Source organism: Grus americana, chromosome 23 (assembly GCF_028858705.1).
Source record: "Grus americana isolate bGruAme1 chromosome 23, bGruAme1.mat, whole genome shotgun sequence".
Taxonomy (NCBI): Eukaryota; Metazoa; Chordata; class Aves; order Gruiformes; family Gruidae; genus Grus; species Grus americana.
The window spans coordinates 2,080,290-2,097,627 of NC_072874.1; the positions used below are offsets into that span (position 1 = coordinate 2,080,290).

Genomic DNA, 17,338 nt, shown 5'->3' on the forward strand with positions numbered 1-17,338 from the left:
CAATGGAAAACAGCTTTATTTTATTTTGTGGAGCTAAAAAGGTACGTTTTTAGCTTATCCCGGCTAGGAAGAGAGGAAAAAAACCTCCTATCCCTCCAAAAAACAAACACAAAACCCCAACCCTGGGCCTTGCCTTGTTGACAGGAGGCTGAAAACAGGCATCCAGAAAGGTCTCCTACTGCTTAAGCAGTTTTAAGTCAAAGTACATAAAGCACGATTGAGCAGGAGAGTGACAGCTGTCCAAGGCAGCCCCATGCCAGCCCCAGCAATCGCGCATACCTGTAGCGAGCCAGCACCATCTGCATCACTTGATCTGTTCACGTTATTGCTTTTAGGAGGGGATGGGCTTTTGGTTTTCTGCTCTCTTGCATTCCCTCCATTTGTCAGTGAGTCCTTCTTTTGACTTGGATAGCCTTCAGGAACAGGTCTGTCTGCCACTAAGCGCCTCAGTACTTGGTCCTTCAAGCGTTGCACTTCACTTCGGCTGCTCCTAGATTTGCTATCTGATGCTCTGGATACAGCCTCATTGCTGGGGCCTGCTGCTATATCCCTTTTCAGGAGCTCCACACTGTTACCTGCCAAGCTCCGCTTCTGGAACGACCTCTGCAGTCTTTTTTTCCTCTGGACAGGGATGTCCAACCACTTGTGAAACCAGGTCTTCACATCACCTTCCGTTTGAAACTTTAACAAGTGCTCTGTGCTTTTTGATTTCTTTAAAAACACCAAAACAGAGCCAGAAAAGCCAGTCCTGTTCACCTGACACATGCCAGCCATAGTGCAGTTCACCTGGATGCACATATTTTCCAAGAACCAAAAGGCATCACAGGTGGGGCTCTGGCAGCAAGCGGTCTGACAGGACTGTACCGTATGAAATCCTTCCAGAAGCTGTAAATGGTGATCTTCCCACGATCTCAGATGGCCACCAGGCAGGATCTTCCCTGGTTCACATTTAGATCTGTTCCAGTTTGCATCTGGGAAAGGGGAGGGAAGACAAATAAAGACAATTCTCAATCCTTTAAAGCAGTGGACAATAGATCCTCATCACTTTTGTCAAGATGAATTTAGGGAACAAGAGCAACATGGGAGAGAGGGTACAGGACAGTAAAGTGGGGACTTCTCAGAATCTACATCCAGCCTCAGTATCCAGTACTTGCACTGGATTTTAAGCAACAATCCACTATCTGTACCTCCTACCAACAGGACCACCACCCTTTTTGATAGCAATGGAGCAAACAAACATTTCTGTTTTAGAGAGGACCATAAGGCACGGATGGAACGGTGAGGGTGAGGTTACACAGCAAGTTAAGAGCCAGAAATTGAACCCAGGAATCCCAAGTGCAGTTTCTTACTGTAACCAGTTGACAGTATTGCCTCTCTGCCCACAGTTTGCCTTGAAGAACTCTGGAAACAGTGACACTGGCCTGGTCCGTAGTATAAAGGCATGTTTTCTTCTTCCATGCTGATGATGATTGAAGTCAGCCACTTGACTGAAATGACTCCATTTGAGAAGTCATTACATCTACTAGAACACAGGTCTGCAAGGTCTACCCTCGCCACCCGCTCCACTGCAGTGCTTTCTATAACAGAAACTATCTGTCAAGTTACTTCAGTTCTCAAATCAGCAGTAAAGCAGTGACTGCTTTGCATATGGTGGGGTTTTTTTTTTCTTAGCATGAAAAATTAGAGTGCTTGCAGGGATCAATGGATTAAAGGCTTCCAAAATTCAGAGCTCTGCAGATTAAGGACTCCCTAAAAATAGACTAATGACCTATGGGACTGTTACACTGTGCTGTGTTCAGCATCCAAGGGATAATAGGTCACTGGAAGATTACTTTACAAACTACGTCTCTGGACTCTGAGTAGTACAGCTGGAGAATATGCTCCAGATCTGGCTCCCTGCCTGTCAAGAATGGAGTTCTTGAACAGAACACAAATGGAAAATTTTTCTTTAAAACAGTCTGAATTTAAATTATAATATCCCTGATCCTCATTTCTTGACAGCATATAAAGAAAGGTTCAGTAACGTATTACCATTCCAGTAACTTTGAATGAATATAGACTTCACATTGCATTATACCCACGTTCGCTACAGTGGGAACTAAACAAACTAACAGGCATCGATGTAGAGGCTACTGATCCATCTGTCTGTCTCCCCTGGGAAGAATTCTCACCCCACTTCTCCTGTCACTTCCAAGTTACAAACACATTAAAGATAGAATATGTTGAGGCACAGGAGAAAGACCACACAGTTTGAAGACAAGGCTCCAGAAAGCCAGCATCAGCTGCAACAGAATACACTCAAGATCCATGACCAAGTCACAGGGGACCAGAGTTCCCTGTGGGTGTCTGAACCCACAACTGTGCAGAAGGTCAGGAAGCTCTTAACTCAAGCAATGTCCAACTGCAACATGTAAATGAAACATTGCATATGTTCAGAGAGAAGTTGACATCAGCACCTTTAAAATCATCACCATCCTTGTCACACTTCATCAACATACGGGTGCTTCCTTCGAGAGCGAGCAGACGGGCAGCATGCCTGCCTGGGGCAACCACCAACCTCATTACACTCCAAAGTGCTTGGACTGACAGTCACCCTGACACGACTGTGCACACTGGGACAAGCACCTGGCACTAACCTGATGGGCCTGGAATTAGGACACAGTACGAGGTGTGTGGGGGTGTACATGCAAAAGGTGCGTTTATGTACACACAGACTTAGAGAAACAAGTAACAAATGGAAGAATAACGCTATTGCTGTGAATTTCAAGAGGATCTTATCCATTCAGACTCAGTTTAGCCTAAAAAAAAAAAAAATCACTTTGTTAAAGATGAAGCACTGTCCCTAACATATCCTGTGCAAAAGGGAACTGTGCTGCTTCCCACAGCCCTAAAATCCCTCCTCATTCTTGACCAGCACTCAGCCAGCTCTCCTCAGATGTCAGCCCTGGCTCATACATACCACTCAAATTAAGGCTCGATACAGAACCCAGTGAAATTCAGCAGCAGCTTTCTAGTAACAGGCTTAGAAGTGGGGCACAAACAGAATGGGACATATTTAAGAGGAAAGTGTTCCCAGGGAAGATATCCCTTGTGAAAAATCACTACATAACACAAACATTGCATTTATTAATCTAAAACGTAAAACCTGAATCTCCACAAGCATCTCCTAGGTATGCCAGAGCCATGATTTAGCCCAGATGACACAACACTACCATGCTGAGAGCATTCTGCTTCTCTTTTAACCCACTGCTAAAGCAAGATGTAGAGATCTGAGTTATATTTTGGCCAGATTTCATTTCCAGAACTCTGCTAATGCCCACCTAGGACATGTTTATTTGAAACGAGCCAGTATGGTTTCAAATTGCTGTATGTGGATAGCTTAAAACTCAGTTAACTCTCAGGAACGATAGCAGTGAACAGGCAACTCGCAACACGCCAGTCTAGCATTCCAGATGTACGTTTTCCACAGAACCACGCTGATTTTCATCAAGGCAAGTCCCATGGTCTTTGGTTGGCATCACACATGCAGACAACTCTAAGTGCCATGGCAGAAAGCAGAGTTCCTCAGTCTACGCTTGCATTTCATCTCTGGAAAGATGAAAGATTTTCTGCCAGGAAAATCCACCCAGCCTGTTCACTAAACACTTCCTTCCCAAGAGTCCTGCAGGAACTCCCTATGGGCCAAAGGAATTGTTGTGACGAGAAGCTGCATGCTGCTATTCACAGTCTTGCAAATGGGGACCTCCACAGAATCTGGTGCAGCCCCTGCTCTCAGCAGATACAGACTCACGCCAGATGAGAGAAGGCAGCTGTGAGTACCAGTTACAAACTCCTGCTCACTGAGAGCAGCCTGTTCAGTCCCTTCCAGGTCTTGCGCTGCACCCTATGCAACCACACACAGCAGTTGCATACAGGAACTCGTAGGCTGGGTCAGACCAGCAAATCCGGTCACTGACAGCATCAATGCCAGCAGCTTCAGAGAAAAGCACGACAAACCCATCCGCAGGAACGTCCTTGAGGACGAGCTCCCTCCTAAGCCCCAGCAGCCTACCCAGCCTAGCACAATACAAATCATAAGATGCCTGCACAGTGGGTGTGCTTAGTCACTTCTTAATATTTTGTCATTTTTTTTCTTCCCTAGTGTATCAGTAGAAAACCCGCTGCTCTCCTCTGGAACTCAGGAGCTCCTGTCCTGGCAATGCAGCTCGCAGCTTTGCGGAACAGCAGGGGAATGGAACGGACAAGAACAGTTCCTAGTAATAAGCTCAGGTTCACAGACTTGCTCAGGCAGTTAATCCCTCCTGATATCAGATTAATGATTATAGTCTTGACTCTATAGATTTTTAAATCTGTCACATGTAACCAATTATGTCAACATAGTTCCTCTTGCATAATCCTGCATGATCACACTAATTTCTAAGCAGCCATAATTCCTCTTCAGTTTAACAAACTCTGCTGCCTAAGTGACACAAACAAGAACAAAAACTCAGTGGACAAAGCGTCCATATCAGCATAACTATGTCACATATATTTATGTTTCCGCACACACATCAGCCTTCATGGTTTTAACTCTCCCAAGCAGATCAGCCCTCAAACCCTGCAGCACTGTCCCAAACATCCTCTAAGAGTGACACAGGATCTGCAGCTCTAGCTCTAGACTTCTGAGATACTACTAAAGACAGGAAACGCCACGCAGAAAGCCCAGTCTACATGGAAACACGCAATTCACCTGACACGCCATCCAAACACACAGTACTGAGAACCCTTTGCTAGGAACAGGAATACAAATATGTCCTTCCAGGTTCTAAATTAGCTGATTACGGTCACACAGCTCATTGGATTAATCAAATCTGTCACTCGTAAGTGTCCAGGAAGGCCTGGTGAAGCAATAGAGACACTGCAGCAGCCTAGAGAACATGTCCACATAATCAAGAAACAAAGCAAAACAATCCCCTTTTCATACATCGCTACCATTAAGACACAGCAAAAAGAAAGCAGCTGGCAGCTGTGCACTGAGGTTGCCACTGCCTCAAACCTATAATTCACTGCAACTTGAACAACGAGAGGAAAAAAAAAAGGCACATAAACTTTCTGAACTAGGATCTGGTGAATGCTACACGCACATGTGGGAAAAAATATCACCTCTTGGTGAAGATGTGGCCTCAAAACACCCACAGGAACTTAACATGTCTCCCCGAAAAGTCAGAATCTGAACTTTTTAAATAAAAACAACCCCATACAATCCATTATGAGAAAACTTCCATATAAGCCACTAACTTGGTTATTTACTTGAGTAAAAGGTTGGTTGCTCAAGTTTGAACAGGAAATAAAAAAACCCCAAACATAACAATTGCCTGTAGGCAAATACAGATTATTGACATACTGCATTTGGGGAGAGTATTAAACATTTGAGGACTAAACAAAATGTTCCTGCCTTTCCAACTTGCTTCAAGTATTCCTTAGCTGAAATTAGTTTCCAGAGTATCACTTTTTTTTCCTGCAAAATGAACGAGTTCTCAGCTCAGAGAAAGCTCTCTATGAGAGACAGACAAGTGCCTGAAAGCCAGCACCACGTGTGAAGATGCACAACAGTAGCTGTGTGGGACAGACACCCTGCTGCTGAGCACTGGGTGACTCAAAATAGCAGTTGGTTATCAGAGCAACACAGCGTTACGAGAAGGGACCCCTCGTGCCCCACATCTCTCCTTCCCTTCTGACAGCTTAGTAACTATTAAGGGTGGGGTTTTGTTTGTTTTTTTAAAACCAGCTACAATGTCTAGCAGCAAATAATTTCACCTTCCTCTCAGAATATTTTAAACAAGTAAGAGGGATAAACATCATAAAAAGATATAGACACAGTCACAGAGAGAACAGAAGAATCACCTGCTGAGGAGCACAAGGCACACAGGCAAGCACACAGGTAGAACAGCCGCAGAATTCTCAGCTCCCTTGCAGGTTTTCCCAGGCAGTATCGTGACAGATATCGGGCGCTAAAGCTGAACTTGGCTTCCAACCTCTTCTCCATGGCCTTTGTGGGCAGCAGCAGGGTTCTAGAAACATATAGGATATGAAACACAAAACATCCACTAGCAATTTATATGTTCTCACATGGATTCAGCTGACATTACAAAGAGCATAGAGCATTTGTGGAGGAAAAGGAATGTCTTATCTTATCTGCTGTGACTTAGTCCAGCTGCTGCTAAGTAACTATCAATATACGATACTAAAGTGAAGTCTGCAGTAGCCAAGCCTCCAGTGTTGAAAACTGCACCTGGCCACCACAATGGCCTTTCCCATCCCCCTCGCAATTTCCTCCTCCAGACCCCACCACTTTCAGTGGCAAAACATCCAATATCACAGTCCACCAGATTCCAAAGATGCATTTGGGAAATTTCAGTTTTGAATAGGCCAGAGGGAACAGACACCCTGCCAGCACCACGAGCATAACACTGGCAGTGATAAACTCAGCACATCTGCCTGGCGATGTCATCGCTTGCATGTTGGTGCTGGCTGGTACCAGCCAGAAACAAACAGAAACAAGAAGATAGCAATGCTGAGAAACACGGAGCTACAGACCTGTTTGGCCTCATATTTTGCTCCGCAGGGCACAGATCACGAAAGCACTGATGCTTCTTCTCAGCCTTTCTCGTGCCAAAGGCCCTTTTACAGCCTCATGTGTTAGTGAAATCTAAATTAGCTCTAGATGATGTGATATGAAAACGTTAGTTATTTCACAAGTAATAAATATTATCTATTTTCAAAGAGTAACTAAGCACCATTAGACACAAGGAGTTAAATCTGCCATTTCTGAAGAATCAAAAGGGAATACGTATATATATATAGCATTGCATTGCTTAAACACTCATCATTTGTTAAACCTCGAGGGAATTTCGTTCAACTGTCCGGTGGGGAAGAAAGAGCTGCAGGAGCACTGGATGGACACGAGGAAAGCTTCACGACGGGAGGCATAAACCTGCGGCCGTTCAGCCAACAGGTCGTTACGGAAACTTTCCACCCCCCCGGCTCTGCCTTCTGCCAGCCCCTCGTTCCCATGGGGGCTGCCCACGCGGGACGAGGACGACTCGGTCCACGGTGGCCGCGGTGACCCGGGGCCGGGGCGTAGGCACCGACCAGCCGGGCTCGCCCCGCACCAGCCCGGCTGGCAGGACACGCCGAGAGCGGAGGCCCCGGGACGCCCGGCCCGAGCTCCCCCCACCCCCCGGCCCCTGCACGGAGCCGCCGCGGCCTGTCAGTGCCCCCGGGACGGGCGGGAGGGAGCGCAGCGGGACGCCGGCGGGTACGTACCAGGGGCGCATGGCGAGGCGAGCTCGGCGGCTCCTCGGCGGCCTCAGGCGGGCGGCGGGGCCGGGCGCCGGGCGGGGCCGGACCTCCAGCGCGGCGGGCCGGGGGGCAGCGCGGCCTCCTGCCCCGCGGCCATGGCGGCGGCGCCTCGGCAGCGGCGGGTGGGCGCCCGCTCACCCCTCACCCGGAAGCTGAACCGCCACCTCGCCCGGGACCGGGACCGGGACCGGGACCGCCTCTGCAGGCGCCGTCCGGTCACTGCCGGGGCTCCGGCGCCAGCCGTCCCGGATCACATCGGGGCGGGGCGGGGCGGCACCGCCCTCCCGCAGCCAGCGGGCGAGAAGGCCGCGCAGCCACAGGTGATTTGCCCACAGGCCGCGCGGAGGCGGTGGCTTCGGGAACTGCCCAACAAGGCGGCAGGCGGTTGGCCGGCGGCGCGGTGGAGGCGCGCTGATTGGCTGAGAGGCCGCACGGGGTCACGGGCGGAACGCTAGTGAGGGGAGGGGCCGAGAGATCCTGGGTGCCGGCGGCGCCGGTCTTACTGCCTGTCCCTGAACCTACCCACCCGGCCATGGCCGCGGCCGCGGGCTCCGCAGAGAGGAGCTCGACGCTGAAGAAGTGCCTCGGTGTGCTCAGAGACGCGAGAAACGACAGCGAGCAGTTCGCAGCCCTGCTCCTGGTAAGAAACCGCCGCGGGATGGCGCCGTGGGCGCCATTGCCTCAGGAACGGGCCGGGGGAAGGCGAACCCCGCCGCTGGAGACGGCAGTGCCCGAGCGGCGTTTGCAGCGGTGCCTGCTGGCGGTGGGGGCCGCGGGGCAAGGCGCTTCGATGCCTCGGTGTTCCCAGCAGCGAAGCGGAGAGAGCCCGGCCTTGGCCTGGGTGCGCTGAGGTGGGTCAGCGTGGCCGCGCTCCCGAAGCGCTCTGGTAAAGCTCTGGGTTAGCGCTTAGACCGAGCGCCCAGCTCAGTGATCAAGGCTTCGCTTTTCCATACTAATAAAAGTTGTTTAGGGTTCTTGTTTTCCCCCGTTCGATCCTGTAAATTTAGCCAAGCCTCTTGCTGTGCTGCGCGCTCACCCCTGATTTGACTTACAGGTGACTAAAGCGGTCAGAGCTGGAGAAGTAGATGCAAAGACCCGCCGCCAGATCTTTGACGCAATTGGATTCACGTTTCCGAATCGCCTGCTCACGTCCAGGCAGCCCCCGGATGGCTGCCCCGAGCACACCTTCCGGGCACTGGGCCTCACGCTGTTGGCATGTTTCTGCACCGATCCGGAGTTAGCTGGTCACTCACAGATCCTGAACAAAATCCCAACCTTCAATGACATCCTGGTTTCCCCCAGCAATCCGGACAGCACGTCCATGATCGATGATGTGTACCAGTGCCTGAGCGCTATCATGGCCACTACCAGGGGCCCCAGAGAGCTGGTGACCAAAGGGACGGTGTCTGCCCTGTGCCAGGCTTACGTGAATTGCAGTTATGGCTCTGACCGTGCTTTCACCCTGCTCTTGGGGCTGTTGGCCATAGCAGAGGCGAAGTGCTGGCAGAGAGACGCTCCACACCTCCTGGCTGTGCTGAGCAAGCTCTCCAATGATTTTCTCAAGGCTGAAGACATGACCAAATTTGAGCTGTGTGAGGTTCTGCCTCACTTCATCCCCCTGTTGCCACCCCTCACACAGGACTCGCAGGGCTGTGAGTGCCTCCGTAGACTTTACAAAGGGCTGGCTAACGTCTTGGGCAGTAAACTCAGCCAGTCACAGCGGGACCCAGCTCTGAAGCTTGCTGCCTGCATTGTGCAAGCCTGTGGGTCAGAGTGGATCCCAGCAGGGAATGCTGGAAGCAAGTTCCTGGCCTTGCTGGTGAATTTGGCTTGTGTGGAGGTCCGCCTGACCCTGGAGGAGCCAGATCCCTTGGAGGTGGAGGGGAAAAAAGAAGTGGTAACAGCATGCTATGTCCTTATTGAGATGGGGATCCAGGAGTGCCTGAGAGAAGAGGAACCACTGCTAGAAGAGGAGCAGAAAATGCAGCTCACGAGGATTATGGAGGAGGCATTTGGAGCTGTAATATTCTACTTGAGACAGGTATTGCAGGGTTTTGAACCAAAGAGCATGGTTTTGTGTGTTATTCTGGGAGGTTTCGATAGCTGTTCACTGGGACGCTCAATGGGTGCTCAGCAGTTCATGGCCATAGCTGTATAGAGCATAACGTGCATCTTGGCCCACTGGTTTTCATACCTGTGGTAGCTCGATAGGACAGTGGCCCTAACGTGTCATTTTCTGTCTGCTTTCTTCTCCATGCAGGTTAAAGAGGAGGAGCTACAAGACCCTTTCATATTTGCTTCTGTTCGAATCCTTGGAGCCTGGATGGCAGAAGAGACATCCTCCCTCAAGCAGGAAATCTGTGAGCTCTTGCCTTTCCTTGTTCGTTATGCCAAGAAGCATTTTGAAGAGGGCAGCGCAGCTGCGAGTCTTCCCCAACCAGAGCTGGTCAGCACCGAGGGCTCTGGCTTACCCCAGGATGCTCTGAGGTATGTATTTTAAGCACAGAGTTGATGCATTTTAGCACAAACCTGCTCAAATCTTTTTATATTTTCCGTTCTCCCCGCAGTGCCAATTTCATGGCATTTTTTCCCCCCCAGATGGACGCAATGCAGGGCTTGGACCCATTCTGTCTTGTGTTTCCAATTCTTTCCCCTTCCAGATTTCTGCTGCCTGGCTTCTGCCATTTAACAGCAGAGGACAGGCCCCGGGACATCCTCATCTCAGAAGGGGCACCAGCACTGCTGTGTGAGTACTTCCTGCATCAGTGGGAGGTGCTGACGTCCCAGCCCGCGTCCCTGACTCCACTGACAAGCACTGAAATGAGCCTACAGACTGCGTGTGGGATTTTCCTTAACCTGGTGGTGACTGCACCGGACCTCATCAGGTAACAGAGCCGCAGGAGCTGGCTTTAAGATTGTCAGCAGGAAGAAAGAGGGTGCGTTGTGAAGTGAGCTTGCAGGACCTTAAGACACAACGCTGAAAAAGGGATGTTCCTTTTTCAACACCAACTACGTTACTTTTTTTTGGTGCTGCATTTAACCTTGACATTTTCAGGTGCTTCTGGCTCTGCTCAGGAAATGTGTCTCAGGGTTTGCTTTCTCTCTAGGCAAGACAAAACCTTTTCCTCCTTGATGGACATGTTGCTGAAGTCTCTTCCGCTGCTGCTGCCCCAGAAAGATCATCTGGTTCTAGCTGCCAACATCGCCACTCTGGGCCTGCTTATGGCCAGGATCCTTGCAAGTTCAGCAGGTAAGAAGAGTTCCCATGTTGCTCTGCACGGGCAGAGACCAGGTCTGGGTGGTTGGGCTGGAGAAAGCAAATACAGGGGAAACAGGTCCAGTTTCTGTCGTCAGAAAAGTGACAAAACCAAAGACCTGGAGGAGCAAGGAACATGCAGAAGATTCAGCAGGTCGATGTGCTGGGATTAAGAGATTTCTAGGGCAAGAGGATGGTATTCTGCTCTCCCTGAAAGCCCTGGTGTGGACAGACCCACCAAAGGGTCCCTCCTTTGACCGAGCAAGCTCGATATCAAGTAATTAATTTCTTTTTTCCCTTTCAGTTCTCCAGGGGACCCAGTCTGCCAAGGAGTTTTTCGGAGCCACCATTCGTTTCCTTTCACAAGCTCACACCACCGAAGCAGCCCCCGGTAGCGACCTCTTGGCCGTGACCGTGTCGCCTGCCTACGCGAGTGCCTGGGCTGACATCAGTGAGCTCTGGTTCCTGGGGATGCAGGCCTTGGCCGGCTGCGTGCCGCTCTTCCCGTGGCTGCCGCAAGCCATCCTCCAGGCGCAGTGGCTGGAAGGCCTCTCGGAGTTACTGACCCACGTTGCTCCAGCCTCGGTGGATTTTGAGCTCATTGCCGCTTTCCAGGGTGTGTTGGTAGAGCTGGCCAGAGCCAGCAAGCCATGCAGGGACGTGATCTTGTCCCACCATGGCAGAGAGTGGGCCAACCTTTACGGGATGGCAGCTTTGGAACAGTGTCTGACTGAGCAGTGAAGATCCAGCAGCACCTGCTGTGGAAATGAAGCCAGATACCCGTATGAGATCTGATCAACGTTTCTCATGTACCCTTTGGTGCCAGATGGGGACAAAAAACCCACATTTAAATGACCAAACTTTATGAAAATTGAGTGATGCAGCAGAGCTCAGTGGGATTTGCACTGTCCACAACCTGATATGCAGAACCGTTGCTGCCTCAGAATGTTTCAACATGCACCTGCTTGACCTGCCATCAGTATTTCTCTTTGAAAAAAGTACTTTATATTATTAAAGATGTTTTCTGTTGCTTTGTTTTTCAAACTCCTGTGTTGGGATTTAGTTCTGCCCAGGGCCCTGAGAGATCGCCTGCCTCTCCTGTTAACATGCTCTCCCAATTTTGTCACAGTAAGCCCTTCAGGATGTCACATTTTCTGTCAGAGGCCTGCACATGTTAGTAAAGTAACTTGGCATTACGTGTAGAAGGCTGCAAAGGGCAGGAACAGGAGAAGCTTTAAAATTTACCAATAGCAGTGAGAATAGCTGTAACTTGGCACAGACCTGTCCCCTTCTGGGGTGAAGTAGCCCCAAGGCCCTTTTACCGTGCTGCGGGACAAGCCCCTGCTTGTATCCGTGACTGGTACCGTCATCCCAAATTCATCCCTAGAAAACCACGGCACCACTCGCTGTCGCCTGTTTTGCCCCGTACAACACCTGCACAAGGCACAGCTTTGGGGGTTGTATTTGCTCAGGCTCCCTCTCGCTGCAGGGATGGGATACGTGGGGTGGGGGTTCCACTCGTGCAAGGTGAGGGGGTTTGACGTGCAGAGGCCTTGGCTCTCTTTAGGGGTAGGGGTTGTGAAAGCAGAAACCCGTGAATCGCACCGCACCGACTCCCCGCAGACCGAGCAGTACCGTTTGCTTTACGGAAGAGAGAGGCCAGATGTAAAAACGTACGCACACAGACGATGGGGGAGTAAATCACTCCGCAGCCTGGGCTGCCAGCCCGGGAGCCTGAGCAGGGAAAAGCCCGGGCAGGGCAGCCGGGCCGGGGGGTGCTGGGCTGACCCCGCAGAGCCGCCCGCTCGGGCTGCAGCCGGGTCCGGGAGGTTTTTCCACCAGGTGTCAGTCGAGGAGCTCTGTGGGAGCAGCAGCCCGGCCAGACCAAGGCTCTGGTCCCGGCTGCCTCGAAACTCGTGCTGGGGGGGGGGGTGTGGAACCCTCTGATTGAGAGAAAAATGAAGCGAGGAGCTGTCTCAAAAGGAGGGCTGAGTCTGGGTATATTCCTACTTTATACATATTTTTAGCTCACTGTTTTATGAAAGCAAACGCCTTACACAACCGGAGAGGAGGCGTCTGCTGTTGCTCAGGAAAAGTATCTTTCTGATCTTTCCAGCTCAGCCCTGAAAAGTTAATGCAAGTTGGAACAAAGGTAGGTGCTACCAGAAGAAAGCAATGCAAGCCAAACAAGCAAATGAGCCTCCTGGCCTTGGAAAAGAGCATAGCTCTGCTCAAGCGTGGGCTGGGAGAGTCTCCCCATCCTGCCAAGAACACCTCATCCCTGCACCGCGGGGAAACATCAATGCGTTGGGAGAGTCAGAAATGCATTTACAGATTGTCAGAAAAAAACATCCAAACCCTCAAATGCTTTACCTTCAACTATTTCCAGTCCCATATGCTCTTCTGCCTCTGGTCAAAGGGTGTGGGCTTCCCATTAATGAAAGGCTGTCATTAGTGCTAATGAGAGATATGTGCCTGTATCAGCAGGAGGGTGCTCTCCTCTCTCCCCCAGCGCTGCATTGGGCTCGCTGTGGTTAGCAGTGCTGGCTTGGCTGTCATTCATCCCTATGGGCAGTGGTAGGAGCTTCCACAACACCTGACTGGAGATCCAGCTTGGGCCTGCAGGATCCCATTCAAGACCAGAGCAGTCCTAGACCCGGAGGCCTTTGCTGGTCTTTAATTCCCAGGCAGGCTACCTGCTTATGGCATCACCACACTCCCTGGGAGCAAACCAGGATCTGGGGAAGTCCTCCAATTTATCCTTCACCACATCCCAGGGCAGTGGGTTTTGGCCACCAGCAGGTGCCTGGAGAGGAGCACCTGTCCCTCATTCTCACGCCCTTCAGTGGGAAGTCCCATCAGGTGTGAGAAGGACCATCCATGCCTTGCCAGAGCTGGACCCTCCTGGAGACCCTGATGGCTCATCAGATACTTGTTTCTTTGCGTGATATGAAACACGCTCCTCTTGGCTGCTCGTGTGCTGACAGAGGACGGGGTGAAACACCAGCCTTGCTCTGGGAGGTTGCCAGGCTGAATGCCAGAGGAGATGTGTTGTGTACGTGCCAGGGCTCCTTGAGCGATATCACTGTGCCCTTGTCCCGGGACACCGCTTTCCAAACACGTTCTCGGACAGAACACTCCTAAAAGGCTGTTTTTCTCTCCCTGAGACCCCTGGGCTCTGGCAACAGGGAGCACGGCATGTTCAGGAGGAGAGAGTACCGGAGCTGGTGGAGGCATCTTGCCATGTGGGCGTCTCCATTGGCTCTGCCTGCGCTGGTCTGCAGGCCCCGGCGTGCCCGGGGCAACTCAGCCCAGCGCGAGGGAGATGGTGCCCCAGCAGCATGGCCAAGACTTCAAAGGCTGCAGGATGACTCCTCAGCCACCCCCAGCTTTGCAAGCCCAACCACAGGTTCTGCCACCAGCAGCTGGCATCTGTGGGCATCAATCCTCTAGTGCCAGAAAGGTGGATGATGGCATTCCCTAACGTCCCCTGTCTGCCACAGCGCTTTGAGATCCCAGCACAGAGTGGGATTGCAGTCGGCAACACCCAGAGCAAACTGTGCTTTATCTCCCAGTGCATTTTCAACACCAGGACCAGCTCTCCAGGAACAAGATGATTGTTCGCTGTGCCTTGGACAAGATGGATAAGGCCCCAGAGGAGCAGATGCACATTCTGTTTCTCTTTGACAGCTTAAATGTCATAATGCCATTGCAAACCCAACCATAGCATACATTATCTTACAGTGTTTATTCATATCACCCCAAAAGCACTGGCAATAAAATTAAATATTTCATAAGGGTGTTATTTGGCTGCTGTGCTGCAGGAACCAAGCACAGCTCCCTCCCACAAACCTCTTCCCGCGAGATGTAACAGGGGTGGTGAGGGTGGGAGGCCTGAGCAGCGAGGGGGGCTGCCCCGTTCCCTGCTCACCTCTCGATGGGGTCCCCGTGCTTCTCCCCAAAGCCCTGCCTGGCTCTCCAGCCCCATAGCAAGGAGATTCCTTCCCCACCTGGATTCCCGGGCAGGGGATGTGGGAAATGATAGGAGCAGCCCTCATTTCTCTGAGGTGTCGATGGGAGCTGGGCTTCTGGAGAAGAACCAGTTCATCTTTGGCTGGGGCAGAGAGCTGTGCTCAATACTTTTGTTTCCGTGCCCCTACCACCCTGCTCGTCAGGTATTTTCACTGCTGACCCCCAAAAGCAGAGGTTGCTGCCTCAAGCCCCTTGCACACTCCTGGAAGAGCCGATATACACATTGATCTCCCTGGGAAGGAGTACTGGGACCTTTGTTACAAAACCAGTTTTTCAGAGATTTCTGGCTTGGGTACAAATGCAACAAGTGGTCCCTGGGTGGAGACCTGGCCCAGACCGACAGCGAAAGTTCCCCACAGCTGGGGGCGAGGGGGCAGGTCTCATGCTGAGGACCTCGGCATCATCATGTCTCTCTGGTAGCAAACATGACAGATGTTTGGCAGAGTGAAATACAAGCACAGCTGGATGTGCACATCAGCCTTAAACTGGGAGGCTCAAGAGCAGGTAGTAGAGAGCTGCATTCGTGCACCCTGTGTTCAGACGACCCCCAGCAATTGCTCTGGCCATGCTGAACCAGTAACAGAACCAGGCAGCTGATGGGACCCCGTGACAGCAGGTTAAAGCGAATAATTATTCGTCATCACCACTGATTGCTCAATGGCTGCCTCCTGCCCATGGGAGGCCCATGGGTTTAGTTTGCCCTCATCACCAGGCAGGTGAAAACGCTCTTAGCAAAGCTGCACAGAGGGGATGGGGCAGTGAGGGACTTGGGCAGGTCTCGGACGCCTTGCAAGGACCATTTGGGTGCTCTGGGCATGTTGCCGGGCAGGACCCGCCGGATGGGAAGGTGCCGCTTGTGCTCCCTACGGAGAGGGGAGGCACACACAGCCCCCAACAGCAGTCACAGCCACTCGCTCTTGTCTGCCGCGAGGTTCCTTGTCCCCTTCCTGGGCACCACTGGGCCAGGGGGTGTGAGGAGCCCCGACCTGACCCCCTGGCAGTCCCGTGGCCCCACCAGGCTCGGGCTGCCCCGGCCCCCTGCCCCAGCACACTGCGTTGCCACGAGCCCGGTTTGCCTGGCGTCTTTGGTGGCAGCGGGGCAGCTTTGCCTTTTGTTTTTCCTTCCCTTTGTCTGTCAGTGCTGCAGGTTTCCTCTGCTCTGTCTCATTTTTGGGTGGAAACACAGCTTCCCTCCAAGTGCTGCTGGGGAGCATCCTCCCGCTCGCCCCGCGGTCCCGCGCACAGGCCGGCTCACGGCCCTTCCCGCCCAGATTCTGCACAGTTTCACCTCTTTCAGATGAATAAAGACTCAGCATTATACGGGCTAGACGAGCAAGGGACATTAAGAATGAACTGGAACATAACTGCAAAATACAGCATGTCCAATCCAATTTTTCCTAGCAAATGAAACGGATCTGGTGGAAAATAAACACAGAACTTTCAGGGGCAGCGTCCTTGAACAGCATTTGAGGGGAATGAAGAGATTTGAATAGATCAGCCCTCTACACCTCTGCACATCCCTCCTCCCTCCCTTAAATGCCATCTTTAATAGAAATAAATTAGAATAAATGATCAGCCTTTGCCTCCTAAAGACAGGTGGCAGGGTAATATTAAAAGAAATGAATAAAAATTCATTTAATGAGCATTGTTAATTAAACCTGGAAATCAAAGAGGTCTGAGTTGTGGGAATTCAGAGGAAAAATGAAAATGAAGGGAGCTGTAGCTCGGGGCAGGAAGAGTGGAATTAAATTAAATGCAATGTGGGATTGTGTTTGTTAATGTCGATCACACATCACGGTGTATTACGGTCGGGGGTAAAGGGTTTGTTCTCTGCTCGCACACAAATTACACGCTGCCACCAATGGAAACTCCTGCACAGCAATGGGCAGCCCACTCCCGGTGGGTGGCACGGTGAGACCGTGGGGACCTTTCAGGCACCCGGCCGCCCCGGAGCCTGGACACAGCACCCGTGGGCCGTGGGGTGTGTGTGCGAGTGTGCGCGTGTGTCTTTGGCTGTCAAAGTGCCGTGAGTGTGTGTCGGGGTGTGCGAGTGTGCGTGCTGCGTGTGCCTGCCCTGGTGTGCATCCCCGTGCATCGCTGTGCGGGTGCATCACTGCACCGGCGTGGGCATGGGCGTGTGCAGCTGCCTGCGTGTGCATGTCACCGGTGGGGGGGGTCAGCGGGGATCACTCTGTGCCGCTGGCAGGGCTCACCCCGCCGGTGCCCGGTGCCGTGCTCAGGCAGCCGGTGCTGCGGGCCCGCCTCGCCCTGCCCCGGAGGGAGGGCCCAAATAGAGGGAGGGAGGGAGGAGGGAGGGATGGAGAGGAGGGAGGGAGGGAGGGATGGAGGAGGGAGGGGAGGCAGGCATGCTGCCTGTCGTTGCTCCCCGGTTTCCCCCGGCTCTGTCTCGCCCTGCGCCCGCAGTCCCGCCCGTCCCCTCGGGCAGGAACCAGGCCCGGAGCACCCCCAGACACTTTTCTCTCTCCCCAGGCCCGTGCTGGGGCTCCCCGCTCCCTGTCGGGGAGGAGGGGGAAGCGCCCCGGGGGGAGCCCCGCTCTCTCCCCGCGGGACTGGCCCCGGGCCCCGCTCCGGCCGCCGTCGGGCGGAGGTTGCAGCTGCCGCCGGGGCCCTCGCTGCGTTCACGGCCACGGCGCCCGCTCCCTGCTCGGGCTAATAAAGTCAAACCGTAGAGCACCGCCGCGGTCCCGC

The 17,338-nt window shown here is 52.4% G+C and overlaps 2 protein-coding genes across 4 annotated transcripts in view; one reads left to right on the forward strand and one right to left on the reverse strand.

Moving 5' to 3' along the window:
* KIAA0319L (KIAA0319 like) overlaps positions 1–7,619 on the reverse strand; it is a 34,787-nt gene extending 27,168 nt beyond the window's left edge. The window contains exons 1-4 of one of the 3 annotated variants that reach the window (XM_054802213.1): positions 7,306–7,618; positions 5,884–6,050; positions 865–971; positions 280–711 (exon numbers count right to left, since the gene is read on the reverse strand). In XM_054802213.1, the coding sequence (XP_054658188.1) occupies positions 280–711; positions 865–971; positions 5,884–6,025 (681 nt within the window). In that variant the 5' untranslated portion in view covers positions 6,026–6,050; positions 7,306–7,618. Of the gene's footprint in view, positions 1–279; positions 972–5,883; positions 6,051–7,305 lie in introns of all 3 variants that reach the window. The other 2 variants (XM_054802211.1, XM_054802214.1) reach the window with 2 other exon arrangements.
* A 185-nt stretch (positions 7,620–7,804) lies between these two features.
* Positions 7,805–11,602, forward strand: NCDN (neurochondrin). Its single transcript, XM_054802215.1, has 6 exons — positions 7,805–7,981; positions 8,396–9,382; positions 9,602–9,828; positions 10,002–10,226; positions 10,449–10,591; positions 10,902–11,602. The coding sequence occupies exons 1-6, from the start codon at positions 7,874–7,876 to the stop codon at positions 11,336–11,338; spliced, it is 2,127 nt and encodes a 708-aa protein (XP_054658190.1). The 5' UTR covers positions 7,805–7,873; the 3' UTR covers positions 11,339–11,602.
* Positions 11,603–17,338: the final 5,736 nt, after the last annotated feature.

What these genes read in the sequence shown, in the direction of transcription:
- NCDN (XM_054802215.1), top strand. Translation starts at nt 7,874, where the DNA reads ATGGCCGCGGCCGCGGGCTCCGCAGAGAGGAGCTCGACGCTGAAGAAG. An exon ending in TAATATTCTACTTGAGACAG is followed by an intron (nt 9,383 to 9,601) that starts GTATTGCAGGGT and finishes TTCTCCATGCAG; the next exon opens with GTTAAAGAGGAGGAGCTACA. An exon ending in TTACCCCAGGATGCTCTGAG is followed by an intron (nt 9,829 to 10,001) that starts GTATGTATTTTA and finishes TTCCCCTTCCAG; the next exon opens with ATTTCTGCTGCCTGGCTTCT.